This window comes from Hemicordylus capensis, chromosome 4, assembly GCF_027244095.1.
Source record: "Hemicordylus capensis ecotype Gifberg chromosome 4, rHemCap1.1.pri, whole genome shotgun sequence".
Classification (NCBI taxonomy): domain Eukaryota; kingdom Metazoa; phylum Chordata; class Lepidosauria; order Squamata; family Cordylidae; genus Hemicordylus; species Hemicordylus capensis.
Window position 1 is genome coordinate 312,693,030 of NC_069660.1, and position 20,043 is coordinate 312,713,072.

The window sequence follows — 20,043 nt, forward strand, 5'->3', positions numbered from 1 at the left end:
TGAACAAGGTTAGCAGAAAAGAAGGCAAGATGAGTTCCAACCATTTAGATGGCAAGAAACAATACAAATAATTAATCTAAAGCTGTATCCCACAACAATACAACCAGCCGACTCGTAGGCCAGGAGGAAGAGGAATGCTTTTTGCCATATTATTCAGAGTCCTCAGGGTTGGGACTTGGTGGGCCTCCCTAGGGAAGGAGTCCATTAGGCAGGTGAGATGAGTATGTTGGGGGAAAGAAGCCTTTCTCCTGAATGCTAGCTTTCTATGGGCAGAGTGTGCTTTGTCTTGATGGACCTTCAGTCAGGAGTCCAATGGAGTGGTTGCTTCCTTCACCCCCAAATGTCAATAACTCTGATGCCAAGCTATCCTGCTCCAGTCAGGGCCGAGCCAGATTCTGATCCAGAGGAGACCACTTCAGAGAAGGATGAGCACACCCCAGCTGAGATCCCTGCCCCTGATGAATGTCTCCTTATACATATAGGCACATCGGAAGCTGCCATAGACCAAGTCAGACCATTGGCCCATCTAGCACAGAAGTGTCTACACAAACTGGCAGTGGCTTCTCCAAGGTTGCAGGAAGGAGTTTCTCTCAGCCTATCTGGAGATGCTGCCAGGGAGGGAACTTGAAACTTCCGGCATGCAAGTGCTCTTCCCAGAGCAGCCCCGTCCCCTAAAGGAAATATCTTACAGTGCTCAGATGTAGTCTCCCATTCAGATGCAAACCAGGGTGGACCCTGTTTAGCAAAAGGGACAATTCACGCTTGCTACTAAAAGACCAGCTCTCCTCCCTAAACCAGGTCTCATCGCCAGGCCCTGAGAAGCCCTCATTAAGGAGCTCTGGAGACCTCGAGCCCCACTACCACCAGCAAAGCTCCTGGCCTGTCTCCAGTGCCTCCTCCATTACCTCTGGGACCTCAGGAGCAGGAGCAATGTCGTGCCAGAGCCATACTCCAACACTGGAGGTGCAGTGCTCACCTGGCTGCTCAAGGCCTCCCTCCCATTGGGCCTACACTGGGAGGGGGAGGTCAGCTCAAGCACCTGCTCTAAATCCAGGCCAACCTGAGCTCCAGGGAGAGAAAGGGCTCCTGGTGTCTTTGTAACCCTTCAATTTTGCAGCCAGTTTTCTGCTTCTACAGCTTCTTCTTTGAGCTCTGGTCTCCAGCTGCTGCCCTGATGGACCCAGGTAGCTCCACAAGGTCAACATCAGTGTTCCCTCTAACAGAAAATCCCAGATGTTGTTGACTACAACTCCCAGCCTCCTCAGCCAAAGCCCACTGCAGCTAGGGATTCTGGGAGCTGTAGTCAACAACATCTGGGATTCCCTCATACAGGGAACACTGGTCAACACTATCTCAGCAAACCACAGTACCAGGAATGCAGGGTAGAGACAGATTGTTTCCCCCCTCCACTCCCCAGAGAGCTCACCTTCCCGTTTCAGAGCCCAGTGGGGGGAAAACATCATTAAAACAGCACATCCAGCAGAAACTCAGTGGCTGAGGAAGGGGTCAGCACTTCTTCCAGCTTGCCAACTTCAGTGGAGGTGCTGGTGGGGGGAAGTACTGAGGGGCACAGAAGGAACAAAGTGCATGTCTGGATGAGGGTGTACCTGGTCATGGGAACATAGGAACATAGGAAGCTGCCATATACTGAGTCAAACCCTTGGTCTATCTAGCTCAGTATTGTCTTCACAGACTGGCAGCAGCTTCTCCAAAGTTGCAGGCAGGAATCTCTCTCAGCCCTATCTTGGAGAAGCCAGGGAGGGAACTTGAAACCTTCTGCTCTTCCCAGAGTGGCTTCATGCCCTGAGGGGAATATCTTGCAGTGCTCACACATCAAGTCTCCCATTCAGATGCAACCAGGACAGACCCTGCTTAGCTAAGGGGACAAGTCATGCTTGCTACCACAAGACCAGCTCTCACATGGTCCCACATGTTCAGTTTCTTAAAGGAAAATCATGGTATTTCTCACATTAATGCTTCCATCTTAAACATACAGGTGAGCCCTGGGGAAATTGCTCTTTATCTATACCAATGCCTATATATATATATATATATATATATATATATATATATATATATACTGGTGATGATTTAAAAAACACTCTGAGCATGTGAAAGCTGCTTCATTTCAAGTTACCACTGTGGTCCAGCAATTGGGGGTGGGGAAGCAGCAACCTGCTTGTCTGAAAAGGACTTGCCCTCCTCACCCCCTTCCGGTTCTGCCTATGGTCAGTTGCCCCCTATAAGTGTGTATAGCCATCCCTGGCCGATTGCTATGTTTTAAGTATATGTGACTGAAATATTGTGACCCGTCTTGCCAGCCGCAACCCAAGTATCCACGGTTGGTGAAGTATGTTAATGATCTTGCAGAGGTTCAATCTGCTCATTCCTCTTGGTGACCCTTGGTGACTCTTGCTTACCATTGCCGATTGAAAGTGCATTTAAGTGTTGTTGTTTGGTGTCGGGGAGGGGGGTTCAAAATAGGGTCAATCTGCTCATTCCTCTTGGTGACTCTTGGCAAAATGAAGGGATTTGGGGTGATCTTTCCTGATTTTAAAGCATTTTTTCCCTTTATTTTTTGGTCTTTTTGTGGTCACGGTTCCCCTAACTAGGAATGTGCATGGAACCAGCGCCTGCTGGTCTAAAGGTGGGGGAGATAACTTTAAGAGTGGGGGAGGTTGCTCTTACCACTCCTGCCTCGTTTCCTCCACCAACGCTGAGTATTCAAATGGTCCGGCGGGGTGGCAGTGTACCTCCCTGCCGCCCGTTGCTTCCTCGGACCAGAAGTTCCCAGTGTGTGCAGGGGCGTATCTAGGGTAGGGCAGGCAGGGCACATGCCCTGGGCACCACTTGAAGGGGGCGCAATTTTTTAAAGTTAATTTTTTTTAAAATGTCCACCAAAAACAAAATGGCCACCATGCATGCTCAAATGGCCTCTGTGAGACCCTAGGCCATGCCAGGCCTCACAGAGGCCATTTGAGCATGCATGGTGGCCATTTTGTTTTCAGCGGCCATTTAAAAACAAATAAGTTTTTAAAATGGCCACCGCACATGCTCAAATGGTCCCTGTGAGGCCCTAGAGGCCAGCAGGGGGAGGGGGAACCTTTGCAGACCCCCCCCCCATGGCCTTTAGGGAGCCCCCCGAAGGGTCTACAGGTTAAAAAGATTTTTTTTTAATTTAATTTAATATGTCACTGTACGCATATTCAATTTGGCACTATGTACAGAGAATCAGGGCTTGTGAATACTGAGATGAAGATTATGAGCTAGGATTGTATTCATTTGCTCTTACTTTGCTTCTTGTGATAAGTGAGTTACATGTGATGTCTTAATAATATGGCTATTAATGGTGAGTTTGTCTTTGAATCAGTGTGAAATCCTTAGTATTAAGGCCCACTGGGAGTTTCTTGCTCTCTTTCTCTCCTTTTAACTGTCTTTCTGAAATACTAGAATATAGTCTAAGCAGTGAAACAGTTTACTCTGCATATCCTTTAATTATTTTCAGAGTATCTGGGAAAAGTCAAATTCTCCATTTATTTTTAAAACTTATGTAATAGTGATGCTACAATGCATAGTAGAGAATTAGACAGGCACTTCTGTTTAGTTTTCCAAGTACACCTCCACATAGTATTTGGGTATTTCATGAACCCCAGCATACTGAAATTTGTAGTTTTCCAGTATTTTTTGGTCGGCTATGTCCACTGCTAAATAGTTTTTGAAATATTAATAGATTGATGAGCTTGACTTGTATTTTTCAGCTGATATTATGGCAAAGTTATCTGAAAGATGGGTGTCAGATGTTTGGACAGGGGGCCCAATTTCAGTGCTTGCCCTAGGTGCTATTTTCCCTAGATACACCTCTGTGTGTGTGTGCACACGTCATATGTGCATGTGCAAGATGCGCACATGCACTGGGAACTTCCGGTCACTTCCAGTCTGAGGAAGCAATGGGGCATCAGGAAGGTACGCTGCTGCCCTGCCGGAAATGTGGCAGAAGGGGTAAGAGCGCCCTCCCCTGCCCTTAAAGTTATCCACCCCTCACCTTCGAACTGGCTCAAATGCCAGTTCTCAGAACCGGTTCGGCACTCCTAGAATGGAGCACCAAACAGTTCCATGCACATCCCTACCCCTAGACTTGAATGCCTCACCTATGAGAATGCTTCTCATAGACTTGAATGCCTCACCAACCGCAAACTTGCCAACAGCTGGGTTTTGCCAGAATGCAACCCTCACAGTTGGCTGTACAGATGACCGTACACCAAAATCCACATCACAGAGACAAGGCAAGTGTCGGATGCCCTTAAAATGTCTAGCGTATTTACTCAAATCAAAGACAACCCCCTTCAAAAGAAAAGTTAAATACCAGTTGCACTGTATTTACTCAAAAGGAACAGGACTCTGAATTTAAGACAACCTCCTGATTTCTAATATCAAAAAAACTTGGTAAAAACCTAGTCTAGAATACAGAAGTTTCACCCTGATAGTGCAGAGTGTTAGAAAATAATCCATTGTATCCCTGGATTGGTAGGTCATATCAGCTCAGGGAGCCCAAACAGAACTGAGCACAGTACCTTGGCTCCCATACTGGATTAGGCCATTTTGTAAACTGCTTTGGAAACCTTTCTTAAAAAGCGGTATGTAAATATTTTTGTTGTTGTTGTTGTTGTTGTTGTCGTCGTCCCTTCTTGCACTCTGGGACAAACAGACATGTCACCTCAACTACAATGTGGCCACAATGTCTGTTGCTAAGAGTCCCGAATGGCAAAGAGAGAAGGAGACACACATTTCTTTTAAAGCCCTGCTTCAAGAAGTGCACGCATGTTTGATAATCATTTAATTGAGTGTGGGCATTTATGTGATATCAAAGCAGTTGTATATGTGGTGTCTATCAAAGCCTGAGGGAAATGTATAATTTCGGGGGGGGGGAGCGCCAACATGCAAAAGAGTGAAGACGGGGGTGGGGGGGACTTCAAGGAGAATCTTATCAAAGCGCCATAAGGGAATGAACCGCCACAGAAGCTTGTTAACAGCTTGATTAGAAGGATAGGAACTAATCATCTCAGCTCTTAAAACAAATAGGGAGGCAGAAAGGCTGTGCTAAATAGGCACTAATTGGGAGCAAAGAATTATGGCACTCCTGATACGAGATCCCCTCAGGAAGCAGGAATACGGTTCGCTTACCCAAATGTGCTTTTGTAAGTAGAGCTTGTTATTAAGTCACCCCCATCTTATGAGGCAGCAACAGCCACTTGCCAAGCAGCAGAAGCTTTTAAGATGAGAGTAATGTGTACTCTATTGGAAAGATAAGAATATACAAATACAACGAATATTCATATACCGCTTTCCCACAAACGTCCCCAAAGCAGGATAGATAGATAGATAGATAGATAGATAGATAGATAGATAGATAGATAGATAGATAGAGATGGCTCCCTGTCCCCAAAGGGCTCACAATCTAAAAAGGAAACATAAGACAGACACCAGCAACAGCTCCTGGAAGGATGCCATTCTGGGCTGGATAGGGCCAGTTGCTCTCCTCCTGCTAAATAACAAGAATCGCCAGGTGCCTCTTTCCTCAGTTAGCAGGGGTATAAGAAGAATCTTAGAATTTCATAGTTGGAAAGGACCTTGGAGGGTTTCTAGTCCAACCCCCTATTCAGTGCCGGAAACTGCTACCATATCCTTGACAAGTGGCCTCTGTCTAAAACCCTCTAAAGAGCCCACCACTGCATGAGGCAGGCAGTTCCACTGTCCAACAGCTTTTACAGTTGGAACATTCTCCCTAATATCTAACCTAAATCTGCTTCCTTGTAACTTCAACCCCTTGGTTCTAGTTCTGCCCTCAGGAGGAGAACGCTCTGCTGAATGAGACCAAAGCCTAATGAGACCAGCCAACCTCTGGGAAGCCCACAAGTAAAGCATGCAGGCAGCAGCCCTCTTACAATGGGGAGGCTGAGCTGACAGAAACTGGCATTCAGCAGCATATTGCTTCTGCACTTGAAGCTTCCATGTAGCCATAATGAGAAGTAAGCAGGGACGGAGATCTCTTCCTCCTTAAATTTGTCTAATCCTCTTCTTAGCCATCTAAGTCCATGGCCAGCATATCTTGTGGCAGTGAGTTCCACAGATTAACCATGTGTTGTGTGAAAAGGTTGGCAGGCTGACAAAATACCTTGATTGCATTTTAGGGTGTGGCTACCCTGTTTCTCATGGCTTGTCCTTTGTCAAAGACCCCGGTTTTCTCCACGTGAAAATTCAGCTGTCTTAAGAATGCAAGGCTCCAGGGTACTCTGCCTCTCTGGGTTGTTTCCACCAGTTCAGGTTGCATGCATTCTGCTGTTTTGGTCCAAATGGGGAACTGCTTCCTTCCAGGCATCAGACGCTTGTCTCTGCCACAGTTTTGCTCAGATTTAAATCTGAAATTCAAGGAGGCTGTCAAGTAACAAAAATAAACATATTATTATGGATTCAGAGGAAGAATGGGGCCATAACTCAGTGGTAGAGCATCTGCATGCAGAAGGTCCCATGTTCAATTCCTAGCAGTATCTACAGGTAAGGCTGGAAAAAACTCCTGCCTGAAACCTCAGAGAGCTGCTGCCAGTCAGTGTGGACAATACTGAACTACATAAGAACAGTCCTGCTGGATCAGGCCCAAGGTCCATCTAGTCCAGCATCCTGTTTCGCACAGTGGCCCACCAGATGCCGCTGGAGGCCACAGGCAGGAGTTGAGGAGGCATGCCCTCTCTCCTGCTGTTACTCCCCCACAACTGATATTCAAAGGCATCCTGCCTTTGAGGCCGGAGGTCACCTATAGCCCTCCGACTAGTAGTCGATAATAGACCTCTCCTCCATGAAGTTATCCAAACCCCTCTTAAAGCCATCCAGGATGTTGACCGTCACCACATCTTGTGGCACAGAATTCCACAAGTTGATTATGCATTGTGTGAAAAAGTACTTATTTATTTTATTTATTATTTTATTTGTTTGATTTATATACCGCCCTTCCAAAATGGCTCAGGGCGGTTTACTTCTGTTTGTTGGTCCTAAATTTCATGGCAATCAATTTCATGGGATGACCCCTGGTTCTAGTGTTATGTGAGAGGGAAAATAATTTCTCTCTATCCACTTTCTCCACACCATGCATGATTTTAGAGACCTCTATCATGTCTCCTCGCAGTCATCTTTTTTCTAAACTAAAAAGCCCAGGTGTTGTAGCCTTGCCTCATAAGAAAGATGCTCTAGGCCAGGGATTCTCAATGTTGGGTCCTCAGATGTCATTGGACTTCAACTCCCATAATCCCCAACAAAAGGCCACTGGGGCTGCGGATTATGGGAGTTGAAGTCCAATAACATCTGGGGACCCAACATTGAGAATCCCTGCTCTAGGCCCCTGATATCTTGGTTGCCCTCTTCTGTACCTTCTTCAGTTCTACAATGTCCTTTTTTAGATGTGGTGACCAGAATTGTACGCAGTACTCCAGGTGTGGCCGCACCATAGTTTGTTGAACCAATGGCCTGAAACAATGGCCTGTCTCAATATAGGGCAGCTTCCTATGTTCCTGTGTAAGGCAACAAAGATGTTCAAAGGTCTGGAATTTGAGCCTGATGGGGAAGACGTGAAGGAAATGGGCATGGGTAGCTTGAAGAAGGAAAGATTGAGGGAGAACATAGGAAACTGCCGGATACCATCGGTCTGTCTAGCAGAGTACATTTCTGATTTCTGGAAACCTTTTTCAGAGGAACTTATCTGCTTAAGAATCACAGTATGTGTAGAGAATCCAAGGACAGATCCTAGGGTACACAGCCAGTTCAAACCAAGAATAACTCATGCGTACTGTGCATCATGGTTGCTCTTCAGCAGTGAGCCTAGGCAATACCAAATATTCCCCAGAATATCAATAACTGGCCTTGGGCTTTTGGTGCTGAAGGCCCAGCATTTGGTGCCAGGCCTTCGGTGTGGGATTTGGGGGAGGTTATATTAGGGTGAGACTGGAGGTTTGGGCTAGAGTTTGTGGGTCCTCCATTTTTAATTGGGTTGTGCCAGAACTTTTGTAGATACTTGTTTGGACTCTCTTGAGAGGGGTGGTGCAGGGGGTGCATCCAGCGGCTCTGGGGCAGCTATTACTGTAGTGGTGGGGAATAGAAGAATTGGCACCTGGCAGAGCAGCTGACTGTTCCAAGGGAAGGGAAACTAGTCATGTACTGTAGTAACTGTTTCCACTTCTGACTGCTCTGCCAGCTCTCAGGCCTCGGGGGAGCAGTTCCAACTACCCACAGAGCCTAGCCATACTCCTTTGCAATGCCGGGTCGGTTCAGAATAAGACCAAAATCATCCATGACAGGCAGGCTCGGCGTCGCTCTGCGGCCTGCACTCCGTCCTCGGCGGGCGATCCGCTGCCGCCGCTCAGGCCACACTACAGCCCATCGCCGCCACGCCAGCCACCGCCGCACTCGGTGGGCCGCGGGCGACCCGCCAGCGCCGCACGCCGCCGCCAAATCGCCGCCGCACGCCCACCGACACACTCGGCGGGCGATCCAGGGGGGCGGGGGGAAACCACTTTTTGGCACCCCCCTCGTGACCCGCCGGGGTGGCACCTGGGGCACGTGCCCCCCTGCCCCCCCTATCGTTACGCCTCTGCCCTTAACACTTATTTGTTTGGTCTGGCCTTCCAGGGTTTTTAAATTGCTCTTAAATGTTTCTGTTTTAAACTGTATCTAAATTTGTTTTTATTGTTTTAAGCTGATTGTTTTAAATGATTGTTTGCTAGTTTCTTTTCTTTTGTGCACTGCCCAGAGCCTTTGAATGGGGTGGTATAAAAATCTAATAACGAAATAAATAACTGTAGACTGGGAGGCTCTTCTCACGATCAGTGAAAAGACCCTGGAGTGGGTTAGCAGGCTTAGCCCGCTCTCCCCGCACATGAGTAGGCAGTCTTTTCCGGGCGGCCGAAGTGGCCGCCCACATGACTGTCGGCTCTGTTATGGAGCCGGTGGGGGCTGGGAGGATCAGGGGCTGCGTGGCCCCCAGAAGCTCCAGCATGCCCTGCGTGAGTGCGCAAGGCATGCTGGAGAGACCCCCAAACCAGAGGGCTGCTTTTTAGCCTTCCGGTTGGGGATCTACTCATGAGTTGCTGCACTGTGGAGCCATGCCACAGCAACACACAAGCACAAAGATGGGGTTAGCGGAGTGCTCGCTCCACTAACCTTGGCTAAGGGCAGGGGCAATTAAGCGAGCCCAGTGGTTTACACAACCAGTAAAAATCGGGCTAGGCTTTCCTAGCCTGATTTTTGCTGGTTATGAGAATAGCCCCTAGATGTCTTTCAGGAAGCTTGGCCAGTGACCACCATTACAGATCTTGTCACTGAGGAACTTGTAAGCTTCCAAGAAACCTCAGGAACTATGGCAGAGTTCCAGGTGCAGGATGAGGCTTGAGATGCTTGGGAATGCACATATAGAAAAGTAGTTTGTGCCCAAAGATTATTCCTATAACCCTAAAGGGAATGTGTAGTAGGCACTGCTCACATCAGAAGACAGATTCATTGTGAGAGTGCACAAGACACAGTGCATAAACCATACTGGTCAAAATTTGTTGAATGAGGAGCTATTACACATCTGAATCCCAAGAATCCAGTTTCTCCCTGTAGATCAAGTTCTTGTGGAGTTCTGCACTGACAGAAATACATAAGATGAACAAGCTGTCCTCAAAAGCAGCTTCAGATGCAAAATGGACCACCCCTCCTCATCCTAAGAGAAACTGAAAACTCACATCCTGCCAACATCTATTTGTTCCACAACAAACTCCAATCATTCAAAAATGGGTGCATGTAGATTACACTCCCCAGATCTCCTTGCTGTTTAACATGCAATGAAACCTGACACATTTGCATATTTCCTCTTTATATTCCAGGCCCAGGACTCATTATCCCACACTTATCCACAGCAAGCTCTATTTGTCATGTTTTTTCCAATTACTTAAATGATCTGAGACCTTTATTTGCGTCCATATGCACTGTTCTTCCTTAATTACCCTTCCTCCCAATTTACATTCACCTGGATTTTTATTTTATTTTTTTGCCCCTCAGAACAGCTCAGATGCATCTGTGAATAAACGGGAAAGTAAAATGAGATGAAGTGTCAGTGCTTGTATTGAAGATTCACCCATTCAGGCATTGAGGGAGTGGAAAGAATCCTCACTTTTTCTGCTCATTTCACTCTTTGCCTATGATGACTCTGCGTCGTTCTCTGCCGTCTTCATCAGGACTGAATGTAATAAGCTTGACAGCATGAATGTTAATTTAGGAACTGTCTCTCCACCATACATACCAAGGATGATCTATTCTCCCTTCACCAGACCTGTAAGGAACATGCTAGAAACTAACCTTACGGTTACACTGATGTCAATCAGATGTCATAATTATGTAGATCTCCTCTGTTTACAGAGCTTACAGGAGAGAGAAAAGGGATGTGGCAGCATTTATTTGGAATTAAGATGCCATATCTAACAGAAGGGTTTTGCTAGTACAGCTTTGTATCCAGCAATAACCAGCCAAATGCCTCTGGGAAGGCCATGCGGAGGTAAGGTCTGGGATGCCCTTTCCTTCTGGATGGTGCCTTAACACCTGGGATTCAGACAGGTGTTAAATGACCTCAGAACAGTAGTACATCTGCTGGTCACCTCCAGACTTGACTACTGCAATGCACTCTATGTGGGGCTGCCTTTGTACATAGTCCAGAAACTGCAGTTGGTCCAGAATGCGGCAGCCAGGTTGGTCTCTGTGACATCTCAGAGAGACCATATCACTCCTAACTTAAAAGATTTACACTGGCTGCCGATAAGTTTCCAGGCAGAGTACAAGGTTTTGGTTATAACCTATAAAGCCCTAAGCAGCTTGGGCCCTGGGTATTTAAGAGAACATCTTCTTTGCTATGAACCACATCACCCATTGAGATCATCTGGAGAGGTTCATCTGCAGTTGCCACTGGCTCGTCTTGTGGCTATTCGGGGACGGGCCTTCTCCATTGCTGCCCTGAGGCTTTGGAACACACTTCCTGCTGAAATGAGAGCCTCCCCATCTCTTACAACTTTTAAAAGGTCAGTCAAGAGGCATTTGTTCACCCAGGCTTTTAATCAGATATGGCTTTGTGTTTTAATTGTGTTTTAATAGTTTTAACTTTTTAAATTTTAATTGTTAAGCTGTGTTGAACTTTTTATTGGTTGTTTTTATTATCTTGTGAACCGCCCAGAGAACTTGCATTTGGGGTGGTATAGAAACAAGCTAATAAAATAAAATAAAATAAAATAAATGTTACCTTGCTACATGGAAATTCTCTTTAGTTATCAGGGCTAGTAGCAATTTTCTTGGTTCAGTACATTTTGATTCTGCCTTTCTATCCAACCATCGAGCTTCAAACAGAATTGACATCAATGAACTGCCATGCTCTAAGCCAAAGAGAAGTTCAGTGGTGGGCATTGGTCTGGAAACCACGGTCACTCCACAGGAAGATAGGAAGCTGTCTTCTACTGGGTCAGACCATTGGTCCCTCTAGCTCAATATTGTCTTTGCCAGGGGTACCCAATCTGTGGTACATAGGAACATAGGAAGCTGCCATATACTGAGTCAGACCATTGATATATCTAGCTCAGTACTGTCTTCGCAGACTGGCAGCGGCTTCTCCAAGGTTGCTGGCAGGAATATCTCTCAGTTAGCCCTATCTTGGAGATGCTGCCAGGGAGGGAACTTGGAGCCTAGATGTTCTTCCCAGAGCGGCTCCATCCCCTGAGGGGAATATCTTACAGTGCTCACACTTCTAGTCTCCCATTCATATGCAATCAGGGCAGACCCTGCTTAGCTAAGGGGACAAGTCATGCTTGCAACCACAAGACCATCTTGTGGTACTCCAGATGTTGCTGAACTACAACTCCCATCATTCCCAGCCACAATAAATTGTAGCTGGGAATGTTAGGCATTAGAACTTAAGAAGAGCCCTGCTGGATCAGGCCCAAGGCCCATCTAGTCCAAAGTCCTGTTACACACATTGGCCCACCAGGTGCTACTGGGGAGCCCACAGGCAAGAGGTGTGTGCATGCCCTCTCTCCTGCTGTTACTCCCCTGCAACTGATATTCAGAGGCATCCTGCCTCTGAGGCTGGAGGTGACCCATAGCCCTCAGACTAGTAGCCGATGATAGAACTCTCCTCCATGAATTTATCCAAACCTCTCTTAATAAAACTAGTTTAGCAATATCTGGAATATAACAGTTTGGGAGCCCAGTTCTACACTGACTGGCAGCAGCTCTCCAAGGTTTCAGAGAGGAGTCTTTCCCAGCCCTACCTGGAGATGCTGCCAGGGATTGAACCTGGGACCTTCTGCATGCCAAGCAAGTGCTCTACCACTGAACTACAGTCCCATTCCCAAACAACTGTCAAGTGGAAATGGGTGCTAGGCAGAGGAGAAGTGGCAAGCAGGAGTGAGGGTATTTAACCCTTCAGCATCCAGCCCCTTTTCAACCCCCACAGCCCCTTCCTCCAACTGCTTTCAGGAAATGAAATCCAAAACGGTTTGTGAGGAGCTCCAAAAGGATCTCTCCAAACTGGGGGAGTGGGCGACAAAGTGGCAAATGCACTTCAGTGTTGGCAAGTGTAAAGTGATGCACATTGGCACGAAAAACCCCAAGTATATGCTGATGGGATCTGAGCTGTCGGTGACCGACCAGGAGAGGGATCTTGGGTTTGTGGTGGACAGCTTGTTGAAAGCGTCAACTCAATGTGTGGCAGCTGTGAAAAAGGCCAATTCCATGCTAGGGATCATTAGGAAGGGGACTGAAAATGAAACGGCTAATATTATAATGCACTTATACAAAATGATGGTGTGGCCACACCTGGAGTACTGCATACAATTCTGGTCACCACATCCAAAAAAGGACATCGTAGAACTGGAAAAGGTGCAGAAGAGAGCAACCAAGATGATCAGGAGCCTAGAGCACCTTTCCTATGAGGCAAGGCTACAACACCTGGGGCTATTTAGTTTAGAAAAAAGACAACGGCAGGGAGACATGATAGAGGTCTCTAAAATCATGCATGGTGTGGAGAAAGTGGATAGAGAGAAATTCTTCTCCCTCTCATGTAACACTAGAACCAGGGGTCATCTCATGAAATTGATTGCCAGGAAATTTAGGACCAGCAAACTGAGGTACTTTTTCATACAACGCTTAATCAACTTGTGGAATTCTCTGCCACAAGATGTGGTGACAGCCAACAACCTAGATGGCTTTAAGAGAGGTTTGGATAACTTCATGGAGGAGAGGTCTATCAACTCCTACTAGTTGGAGGGCTATAGGCCACCTCCAGCCTCAAAGGCAGGATCCCTCTGAGTACCAGTTGCAGGGGAGTAACAGCAGGAGAGAGGGCATGTCCTCAACTTCTGCCTGTGGGCTTCCAGTGGCATCTTGTGGCCCACTGTGTGAAACAGGATGCTGGACTAGATGGGCATTCTTGGGCCTGATCCAGCAGGGCTGTTCTTATGTTCTTATGCTTTTGCTCACCACATGGCACAGGTGCATTTGGGATCTTCAACCAGGGAAGGTGGTTGCAGAGAAAACATGAGGGCACATGGGCAAAGGGTTAAGCACCTCCTCCATCTACCTCCTCTAGAAATGCACTTTCCTTGTTGCTGTGCAGCTGTTGGGCAATGGTCCGGGTTCCCGAAAACATCCCTGCTACCTAATGGCACAGCCGGAAAATGACTTGATTAGCAAGCCAGAGGTTGCCGGTTCGAATCCCCACTGGTATGTTTCCCAGACTATGGGAAACACCTTTATCGGGTAGCAGTGATATAGGAAGATGCTGAAAAGCATCAACTCATACTGCATGGGAGATGGCAATGATAAACCCCTCCTGTATTCTACCAAGAAAACCACAGGGCTCTGTGGGCGCCAGGAGTCAACACTGACTCGACGGCACACCTTTACCTTTATTGCATGTCCAAGTTCAGCCCTCAGAGCTCTAACTCTAGAGATCATGAAAGGGCATTTGGACAACAAGCAGGATGAACCTGTGTCTAGTCTATTACTCTGAGTTTAGATTTGGCCTGATGCAAAGCAGCATCGGTTTATACAACACACAGAATCAAGTAGAACTTGAACTCGACTGTATTCTTTTTGCCCGAGTTGTTTTCCTCCCCTTGTGCAGGGCACCTGATTTTTTGCGGGGTGGAGCATCTAAACATGCAAGTCCTAGCTGTAATCTAACGTCCAGAAAGTGTTGCCACGCAAGCCTGCTGACTGTGTAAACTGGCCTAAGAGATGTTCTCTCCACATTATGGCAGCCACATGCTGGCCTTTTGTAAGAGCCTTCATACAGAACAGGCTGCTATGCAGATGACGTCACACTGACACCTCTCCACACCCCTGAAGTATGATGGGAAGACCTCGCCCAATCAGACTTGGAATTGGGCTTGGCAAACTGAACCATTGCCTATAAATAGACCCCTGCTAACTTGGCAAAGAGGCACCTTTTACCGTGGTGATTCTCTTTTATTTAGCAGGGGGAGAGTAACTGGCCCTATCCACCTCCAGCACAGTACCTCCAGTGACTGTTGCTGGTGTCTATCTTAAGTTTCTTTTAGACTGTAAGCCCTTTGGGGATAGGGATCTATCTTATGTATTTATTATTTCTCTGTGTAAACCATTTTTGAAACTTTTGTGGAAAAGTGGTATATAAATAGTTGTTATTTTATTCTATTAACACATTTCTATACCGCCCCATATGCAAGTCCCTGGGCGGTTCACAATCTAAAACCACAACAATTAAAACATAAACACAATTTAAAAAATTTAAAATACAAACAAAAACTAAAACTTTAATCTAAAAGCCTCTGAATGGGGAACTACATATGTGAGCACTGTAAGATGTTCCCCTTAGGAGATTGGCCTGCTTTGGGAAGATCATCTGTTCCAAGTTCCCTCCCTGGCATCTCCAAGACAGGGAAAAGAGGGACAACTTCCTGCAACCGCCTTGTGATTGTTTTTAATGAAAGGCGGTATATAAATCTAACAATCCTCTATAATAAAATGCTTAGGTGTAATCCCGTGTCCCTGTGCCCGTGTCTTTCTCGGCTGTTCTGGGCATGCACGGAGCGCGTGCCCAGACGTCCGAAAAAGATATGGCCGCAGAGACACGGCGGCCATGTTGGAGAGTGGCGGTCGAGGAACGGGCTACAGGGAGGACAGAGGCGGCAGCGGGGAACTGGGAGAGCAGAGGCGGCTACGAGGGGACCGGGAGAGCAGAGGGGGCAGCGGGGGTCCAGTTTCAGGGGAGAAACGGCCATGGGGAGGCAAAGGGAGAAACGGCGGCAGGTCTGGCCCGCCCGCCGAAAAGTACAGAGGCGGCTGCGGGTCCGGCGGGTCAGCAGGCAGCACCCCGGCCGCGGGGAAAGGAGAGGCGGTGGTGGGTCTGGCCCGCCGAAAAAGGAGACAGAGGAAGAAGCCGGGCGGCAGAGAGGTGGGGACACTGAAGTGCAGCTGGAGCCAGGAAAAGAAGGCAGCAGGAACAACAAAGGAGCGAACGGGGCGGGGGGGCTGGGAAGAAGCAGAGAGGCAAGGCAGGGAAGCGAAGCCTGCGCTGCGCCTCCTCCTCGGAGCCTGGAGAAAAAGAGTGGGGGGGAATTGGCGGAGCACCTCCCGCCCAGGACCGCACATCGGCTCTCCTGCGCCGCTCACCTCCCTAGAGCTGATCACGGAGGTGCTGTACACTGTGAGGCTGGCCATGGTGCTGGGTTCGGAGCCGCTCCCTCTCTGCTCTGGCTGTACTGGATGGGAGGAAGGCAGGGAAGGGGTGGGGAGGAATCTGCTTCCTTGCCAGCTCCGCCCAGCATGTGAGAAGGGAGGAGGAGAAAACTAGCACACACACCCCCACTAGAGCCCGTTATTTCAACGGGCTTAAAAATACTAGTAAATAAATAAACAAACAAACACACAAACCTTGGAGAAGCCTCTGCCAGTCTGTGTAGACAATACTGAGCTAGAGGGACCAATGGTATAACTCGGTATAAGGCAGGTTCCTATGTTCCTTATGAGTATTCTGGATTGTGAGGTCATTGCTGGATTCTGTAACACTGCCATAAAGAACCTTTCCATTTGGCTCTGAGCACTGCTGAGCCTCAGTAAGGAGGAGCCATGAATCCTCCAACCTTTAAAGATTTTTCCGATCTGAAAGCCAACCCAGCCTTCCATGTGCTTCCACGAGCTGATGCCATTCGCTCAAAGCTGATCTACACTTTTTACCTCATGGACCACTTGCGTGGGCTAAGCCATGCTGTCCCGCGGCACAACATACAGGATTTCCTGGATGAAAAGAAACAAAGGAAGTTGATGCTCACAGACCACCACCAGCTGGTCCGCTTCAATGTGGCACCCATCCGGAACATCATGGTCACCCAAGAGAAACGCTGGCGCAATCGTATCCAGGTACGCTGCAAGCACTCGCCCCCTTTGACCATGTGGGCATCTTGGGTCTTGAACAGCAGCTTGTTCAAAGGCTTCATCATCTTCCTAATCTGCATGAACATGGTATGCCTCATGATATTATCGGAGATACTGGAGAGGAAGGATTGGCACTGGCTTACAGTGAAGACTGCCTTGGAGGTGGTTGTCTTGGTCATTATGCTCATCTTTCTGATTGAGATTGGGTTGCACTGGATGGTTAGCTTTCAGGATTACTGGAAAAACCCCTGGAATGTCTTTGACTTCACGGTCACCATGATATCCATTCTCCCTGAATTATTATACATCGCCTACAGTGCCAGGCACCAGAGGATCATATTGGTCCTCCAGGTTTTCCGTGTTTTGCGCTGCTTAAAACTCTTCTCCAGGGTCCCACAAATCCGGATCCTCATCATGGCCATTACCAAAGCAGTGAAGGCCATGGCCTTTATCATAGTGCTCTTACTTTTCTTCTTTTATGTCTTTGCTGTATCAGGCATTTTCTTCTTTGAGAGCTATAGTCGCTCAGATCGGAAGGACCTTGAATACAACATGTATTTCAAAGACATGCCCAATGCTTTGGTGACCATCTTCATTCTCTTCACCATGGACCATTGGTACGCTCTGCTTCAGGACATGTGGAAGCTTCCAGACACGAATACAGTCATCTGTGGCCTTTTCATCACTGTGTGGCTTTTCCTTGGGGCTTTCATCTTCAGGAACCTCATTGTGGCCATCATGGTGACTAATTTCCAGAACATTCGTACTGAATTGTATGAGGAAGTGCAGCAGATTGAAACTCAGGCACAAGCAGACCAATTCAAAATTGAGCTTATGGAAGGGAGGTACAGCCAGACCCATGGGCAGCAAGATATGCCTGTCAAATCACATGACCTATTGGGATCAGAGGCAGGCTCTGTTTTTCCAGGCACAGAATACCCAGGTATTGTCATCCAAGACTTCCAACCACACGGCTTGGACTGGGAGACTTACATCCACAAGAACCTGCCAACCCTTCAGCAGGCTGATGAGGATGAGCAAGTGGTATGGCCTCGTGATTCCCTTTTCCGTTACTTTGAGCTGCTGGAGAAGCTGCAGTACAATCTGGAGGAACGCAAGCAACTGCAGCATTATGTTGCATTAGCTCTGTCAAACCTTGAAGATAAGTAGGGTGCATTCCTGGAAGACCATGTCTGTCCCAGGAGAGAAGTCAGCCCAGCCAATGGCTGAGGAAGTGAAATCCTTTACAACATCCCTCCTGGCCCCACACCACTTGCTCATCCTTGCTTGCTCCCCCACTCTCCTCCTTGTCCTTTCTCAGTCAAGCATGGCCCCAAAAGAAGGCAAAAAGCTGCTACTAAACTGGACTTACTTTGAAAAAGAGGAACCAGATGTGAATAGACCACATAGCACAAACAAGGCCACAGGATGCTGTCTCATTTGCTCCAGTTGAAGTCTTGAGGTAGCTGCGATCACTTCCATGATAATAGAATGTTGGGGTTCCACATCATTTGCGCATATCTTCTGAACCCCTATGAAGATGATGCACCACCATGCACTTTGCATAAACATTCGCTTTTTGTGCTCTTCACAAACCACCTTCAGTGTTTGATAGTGCTGGAGAGCCAACCTCCCTTCCTTAGGAAGAGAGTCTGAATGCTACATTTCCCTATGACCACATACTGGGCACATTTAAAATATATATACACATGGTTTTTATTTGGCTTCAAAATAAAAGTAATAGGGGGGAAGTCTGTAAACACCCACTTCAATCGAAATCCATAACAAAAACAACCTGCTTCACTGCACATTAACGAAGGATGTTGTGTTCAGCTAATAATCAATAAAAGTTTTTCATTTTTGAGAGAATCTGTTACAGTATTGCATCTATCTATCTATCTATCTATCTATCTATCTATCTATCTGTCTATCTGTCTGTCTATCTATCTATCTATCTATCTGTCTAGCTATCTAGCTATCTGTCTAGCTATCTAGCTATCTATCATATTTTCTTTAACTTTCTTCTTTAACTCTCACATTTGATTATTTGTTTTAAAACATTTCTGGGCTGCCATTCGGAGGCAGAAGGATGCTTAAGGCCAATAGATTAGTAAAAACATCAAGGGCCATAGTCGCTAGCAGTGCCTTGTTGTTCCTCCTAAAAGCTGAAAGGAATGCAGCCTGTGCACCTTGGAGCAGGATTCTATGGCCTTTGAGCAATGACATAAAGGCCTTGCTTCTAGCTGAGGTATCTTCTACCTCATGCAGAGTACAGAGCTGGCTCAATGTAAATGGATACCTGAGGTGAAATGTGCGCCATGCCACTCCACCCCCTGGTGGCCCTGGCCCCTGAGCCAAGCTCCAGCCTGCTGCCACTGCCCCTCTTCCTCTTTCTCCTCAGTTTACCCTTCCAGGGCATGCTGTGTATAGCTTTCAGTACTCTTGGCCATGGTATCCTTCTGAAACACTTGACTGCCTGGGACTCAGAAGCTCTGTTCTGTTGTGCTCATTCCAGTCCTTTCTGGATGGGCAATTTCAGAAGGTGGTGCAGGCTGTTTGACAACTTAACCATTGGTCAAAGGTTCCATCTTCTACCCCATGCTGTTTCACAGCTACGTGAAGACACTGGGGAGAGGTCATCTGTGGCTCTATCATGTCCCCCATGCTATTGATCATCTACAGAGCTGAGAAAAGGTTTGTGAACCCCAAGTAGAATAATGAGGATCACACTGTAAGGTCTTACCATGATACCCTTGCGTAATTGAAACCAGTCTTTCCTAATGCAATAAAAGGGCATAAATTAAACAATGATGTTTCTTGAGACACAATGTACAAAGCGGAAACCATGCAGCTAATTCAGGATCAGTGTATTAGATCGTAAGTGAACCCCTAGTGTCCTTAGCACAATTAATGGACTAATCACAATCAGGTGCCTAATATTTGGTGTAACAAGTAAACCACCCTGTAGAGGAAAGCTGCATGACTGAGTTTGGGCATCCTGCCCTACAGCAAGGTCCTAAAGGTCCTGAGTTAGGTCTGCACCATGACTGTCAGTGGGAACTTGTCATGCTATGATCAGCAGAAATTTCAGAGGGAAAAACTGAGTGGGAATGATGTTCATGGTAGGATAGCTAGGATAGCAGCTAGCACTGCTCTCTAAAAAGAACATTGCTGCAATGCTCAGATTCATCAGGGAGCATCTGGATGAACTACAAGGCTTCTGGAATGATGTTCTCTGGACAAAGGAACCAAAAATTGAACTTTTTGGACATAATCACAAGTGTTTTGTTTGGTGTAAACCAAACACTGCCTTCCAAAGTAAGAACCCCATCCCAGCTGTCAATCATGGCAAAGGCATCATGTAAACCACCCAGAGACATTTTTGGAAGGGTGGTATAGAAATTGAATAAATTAATTAAAATAATAATATTAATAATAGTAGTAGTAGTAGTAGCAGTAGTAGTAGTAATTGGCACCCTAGGTGCAATTCCAAAACAACTTGAAGACCACCTCAACACCATAGGGGCCACAGAAATCACCATCAGTCAACTACAAAAAAAAACT

At 47.0% G+C, this 20,043-nt stretch overlaps 1 protein-coding gene and 1 non-coding gene across 2 annotated transcripts; one reads left to right on the plus strand and one right to left on the minus strand.

The window, feature by feature from the left end:
- Positions 1–12,333: 12,333 nt before the first annotated feature.
- On the minus strand, positions 12,334–12,408 carry TRNAA-GGC (transfer RNA alanine (anticodon GGC)). The gene has a single exon. It is a non-coding gene; the product is annotated as a tRNA-Ala (tRNA).
- A 3,708-nt stretch (positions 12,409–16,116) lies between these two features.
- On the plus strand, positions 16,117–18,348 carry CATSPER2 (cation channel sperm associated 2). Its single transcript, XM_053247902.1, has one exon. The coding sequence runs from the start codon at positions 16,174–16,176 to the stop codon at positions 17,647–17,649; it is 1,476 nt and encodes a 491-aa protein (XP_053103877.1). The 5' UTR covers positions 16,117–16,173; the 3' UTR covers positions 17,650–18,348.
- The last annotated feature ends 1,695 nt before the right edge of the window (positions 18,349–20,043 follow it).

Coding starts and splice junctions, on each gene's coding strand:
- CATSPER2 (XM_053247902.1), top strand. CDS start 16,174: ATGAATCCTCCAACCTTTAAAGATTTTTCCGATCTGAAAGCCAACCCA.